The 4,042-nt window shown below is 54.3% G+C and overlaps 1 protein-coding gene across 18 annotated transcripts; it reads left to right on the top strand.

Annotated features, from left to right (window-relative positions):
• Positions 1–380: 380 nt before the first annotated feature.
• Positions 381–3,593, top strand: TEX51 (testis expressed 51). Of its 18 annotated transcripts, none has more exons than XR_010129537.1 (8): positions 381–608; positions 708–782; positions 1,014–1,103; positions 1,186–1,344; positions 1,404–1,510; positions 2,705–2,773; positions 2,860–2,899; positions 3,365–3,389. XR_010129537.1 is itself a non-coding variant. In XM_031008764.2 (7 exons), the coding sequence occupies exons 1-7, from the start codon at positions 410–412 to the stop codon at positions 3,398–3,400; spliced, it is 672 nt and encodes a 223-aa protein (XP_030864624.1). In that variant the 5' UTR covers positions 381–409; the 3' UTR covers positions 3,401–3,593. The 18 variants fall into 18 exon arrangements, 11 of the variants coding, with proteins under 11 accessions (XP_030864624.1, XP_055235313.1, XP_055235314.1 ...); XR_010129538.1 differs by having other exon boundaries at positions 1,427–1,510; XR_010129533.1 differs by having other exon boundaries at positions 1,205–1,344.
• The last annotated feature ends 449 nt before the right edge of the window (positions 3,594–4,042 follow it).

Below are 4,042 nucleotides of genomic sequence, written 5' to 3' on the forward strand. Positions count from 1 at the left end.
ACTTCTTTGTGGAAAAGTGTAAAGAGATTCTGATTCTCTTCACTCAGCTAACCCTCTTGCTGTGCTGCTCTTTTCTGCCTCTCAAATTTCAGACCGTTATTCTGAACACAGGCAGGATAGCTGAGCATCCACCACCAGGCAGTGCAGCCATCCTTCTGATCCTCACAAGGACCTTCCCTGCTGAGCATGTGACTCCAAGTTCAGAGGAAGAACTATGTACCGAGGCTCCCACTTGGGTCCGATCCCAAAGCTTGGGTTCATATCATGACACCACAGCTGAGCCTTGCCTTGCCCTACAGAATGCACTTTGTCCCGCCAAGAGAATGTGGTTGCCAAGGGGACAGAACACCAGTGTTCCACGTGGAACTTCCAGGCAGGGCACTGGGGCACAGTAGGAGGAACCCAGAAGATGCTGCCTCTCCTGATCATCTGTCTCCTGCCTGCCATTGAAGGGAAGAACTGCCTCCGCTGCTGGCCAGAACTGTCTGCCTTGATAGACTATGACCTGCAGATCCTCTGGGGGACCCCAGGGCCACCCACAGAACTTTCTCAAAGCATTCACTCCCTGTTCCTAGAGGATAATAATTTTCTCAAACCCTGGTACCTTGGTGAGGCACAGCCAGGAGATCAGGGATTGGATGTGGCCTCTTTACCTGACCTGGGATCTTACTCCCTTGACTTCCCTTTGACCTGTATCTCATCCTCAGATCGTGACCATTTGGAAGAAGAAACAGCCAAATTCTTCACTCAAGTACACCAAGCCATTAAAACGTTACGAGATGGTGAGGAAGCCAAGAGTCCCAGGGCCTTGGGGCTTGGGTTGACAAAGGCCCACCCTCCAAGGCATTCTCAGAGGCCCATGTGGCCATGGGTGGGAGGTCTTGTGAAGGTGAGAGGTGAATGCAGTCTGTCTCCGCGTGCTCTTTGGAACTTCCATGTAGAAACAAGGGTCTGAAAACCCAACCTTGAGCAAGTTGTAACACTGAACACCCTTTCCCTCCTGCTCTACCCAGATAAAACAGTACTTCTGGAAGAGATCTACATGCACAAGATTCTCTTTACTGAGAGGTTGAATAAGATATCTGATGGGCTGAAGGAGAAGGGTAAGGGGTGGGGACGATCCCTGCACACGGCCCAGCCCTCCACACCTGCCAAGACCCAAGGCATGCAGATTTCACTCTGCAGCCCCCTCCATCATCCCCAGGAGCCCCACCCCTCTCCATGAATGCCTTCCCAGCTCCATCTCCTACTTGCACCCCAGACCCCCTTGGCTCTGTCTGCCTCCCCAGCACCTCAGTTTCTCTACCTTCTCACCCTCCCTGGCAGCCTGCAATGAGTCCTGTGGTGAGTATGCATGGGGACTGGGCCTGGGGGAGGGATGAAAGGCACCTGGCACCCCCTAGCCCCTGTCCCTCCCCTCCCATAGACATATAGTCCACACTGAAGGTCACCAGCTGTGCTGACTGCAGGACTCACTTCCTCTCCTGCAATGACCCCACTTTCTGCCCAGGTCAGTGGCCACCACCCTGTCCAGCCTCTCCCCTCCCTGCCCTGCATTCCTGGAGCCATTGCTGTCTCTGTCATTCTCTTTTGCCCAACTCAAGCTTTTCTTGTTCTTTATCCTCACCCTGGGTGAAGGCAGCACCTTCTGGGATTTCTTGACGTCCTCATGTCAAGCTCCAGAGCCTTGGAGGCATCTGCCTGTAGGACATCACTCGTGGAGGCCTCTTGGTTCTCAGAGATGCCATGCCTAGAAACATGACCAATCCTTACTCAGGAGGCTGAGGCAGGAGAGTCGCTTGGACCCGGGAGGTGGAGGTTGCAGTGAGCCGAGATCAGGCCACTGCACTCCAGGCTGGGCAAGAGAGCAAGACTCCGTTTCAAAAAAAAAAAAAAAAAAAAGAAAGAAAAAAGAAAAGAAAAAGAAAAATGCCCAATCCCATCAAACCCCCAAACCTGTTCTTCCTCCAGGGCCCTTCTCAACAAATGGCCCCACTCAAGCCCTCAGTCTCCTAAACCAGGAATCTCCCTCCACTTAGCACGGAGAATCACCATGTCTTGCTAAATAAGTCTTCTATGTGTTCCCATAGCTTCATTCTAACCTCCAATCTCAGGCCTCCTCATCTCTCATCTAACTTACAGCAACATTTCCCATTAGCCTCCCTGTCCCTCCAGGCCACATCGCACTCTGAACTTCTTCTCAAGGAGCAAGTCTACCCATGACACTCCCTGTTTATAAGCAGCAGTGGTTCCCAAATGCCCCTAGAGAAAGCCCACCCTCCTCGGGAGCCCCCTACTCCCCAGGCACACCAAGTGCATACAGGCAGCTCCATACCTCTGTCCTTGAGCATGTCCTGTGCCGGGGACACAGCCTTGCCCTTGAACTGATCCCTTATTTGTGTTTCCAAGTCCAGCTCAGACTCCTGTTTTCTAAGAAGCTTTCCCTGATCAGCTCCCACCCCAGAGGCTTGTCAGCCGTCCTCACTGTCACTTCCCCTCCCATGTCCTGTCCTATTTCCCTTGAACCCCACACCATGATTGTTTGCTTGTCTAGATATGTGCTGGGCACACAGCGTGCTCAGTAAGTGTTTGCAAACACATCATGAGTGAACGAATCAAAGAATGAGAGGATGGTGGCCTTCTCTCTGAGTTGAGGTAGCCCTGCCTGGCCTCCAAACACCTGGCTTCCTCTTTCACACCCCAGCCAGGAACCGGCGGACCTCCCTGTGGGCTGTGAGTCTCAGCAGTGCTCTACTCCTGGCCATAGCTGGAGGTGGGTGAGTGACCTCTCCAAGCCCCAGCATCCCCAGGGAAGACACACCTATTCCCTGACTGACTCCACCCTGTTTCTTGGCCCAGATATATCTTTTACTGGCAAAGGAAGAAGGAGGCAGTAAAGGTACCGGGAAAGGAGACCCCGACCCAATTCTAGGGCTCCCAGGAGGGAAAAGCTGGGTGTGCCCTGGGAGTCGCAGGGCCTGGAACCCCAGTGATGACCTCCTGGGGTCTGGCATGCAGAGCAGAGTGGGATCTAGGGCCAGGACTCTCAGGAGTGCCACTCATCAGCTTCCATATATGCAGACATATTGGGGCCAGGGGCCCAGGACACAGAAATGGCAAAGCTCCAGGCCTCCCATCCTCACTACAGAGTGCTCCTCCTCCCAGCTGTCCTTGTCCCCTGCACACCCCACCTTCACCCCTGCTGCCCTGCCCTGACCCGCAGGGACCATTAACGTGGCTGCCTTGCCCTCTGCTCTGGGTTGGGTTTGGCCAGGGGAGACTCCCAGGAGGAAGTTAGAGAGACAGGGAGGAGGCCAGGGCAGTGGGAGGTCAGGGTAGAAATGCCCAGCTGCTTCTCCCTCAGCAGGAACAGGGCAGCCCACATGTCTTCCAGAAGTGAACAGAGGCCACAGCTACCACCATCACAAAGTTCACTCATCTCTGGGTCCCGGTGACCCCATCCCCCCATACCCTCCATCCTGGGTCCTGGGGCCCCAAAGCTCTGAGGCCTAGGAGACTGCGCTGTCTCATGGTTTGCCTACTCCTTCACCTTTGTAAAGAGTCTCTTCATTAAAACCCCTCTTCATAGCCTAGTTGACTGTGCTGTCTGTCTCCTGCCAGGTGCTGAGATGACATCTCTTCCCGAGTTACCCTGTGTGCCATGTCCCATCCCCTCACCCTCCCCCTCCTCTCCAGAATCATCCTGTCCTGGTCCCAAAATGATGATTTTATGGGCTCATCCGGGCCTCACCTAATTCCAATACCTGAGACGAGGCCAGAGGTGGCCTGGGTGCCCCCCTCTGCATCTCAGTTTCCCCATCTGAGCACAAGGAGATGGGGGTGTGATGCTTTTGCCAGGCTGGTGTGCTCCGACCCAGGAACCTGCCCACCTCATATTTACTGTCCAGTATTTGGCCATGCCATGGGTGCAGATCCAAAGCTCTCACTCCCCTTTTCTCCTTCAGTCCACTGAAGTCCTGCCAGGGTCCTCAGCCCAGGTCCTAAAAGGAGAACACCTGTCTCCTTAGGCCCTGTTTGTACT

Source organism: Gorilla gorilla, chromosome 11, assembly GCF_029281585.2.
Source record: "Gorilla gorilla gorilla isolate KB3781 chromosome 11, NHGRI_mGorGor1-v2.1_pri, whole genome shotgun sequence".
In the NCBI taxonomy this organism is placed as follows: Eukaryota; Metazoa; Chordata; class Mammalia; order Primates; family Hominidae; genus Gorilla; species Gorilla gorilla.

Excerpts from the sequence above, each read along its gene's own strand:
- TEX51 (XM_063694734.1), top strand. The coding sequence starts at position 410 with ATGCTGCCTCTCCTGATCATCTGTCTCCTGCCTGCCATTGAAGGGAAG. Across the intron at positions 783-1,013 it reads CATTAAAACGTTACGAGATG|ATAAAACAGTACTTCTGGAA; the intron begins GTGAGGAAGCCA and ends TGCTCTACCCAG. Across the intron at positions 1,345-2,704 it reads AGCCTGCAATGAGTCCTGTG|CCAGGAACCGGCGGACCTCC; the intron begins GTGAGTATGCAT and ends TTCACACCCCAG.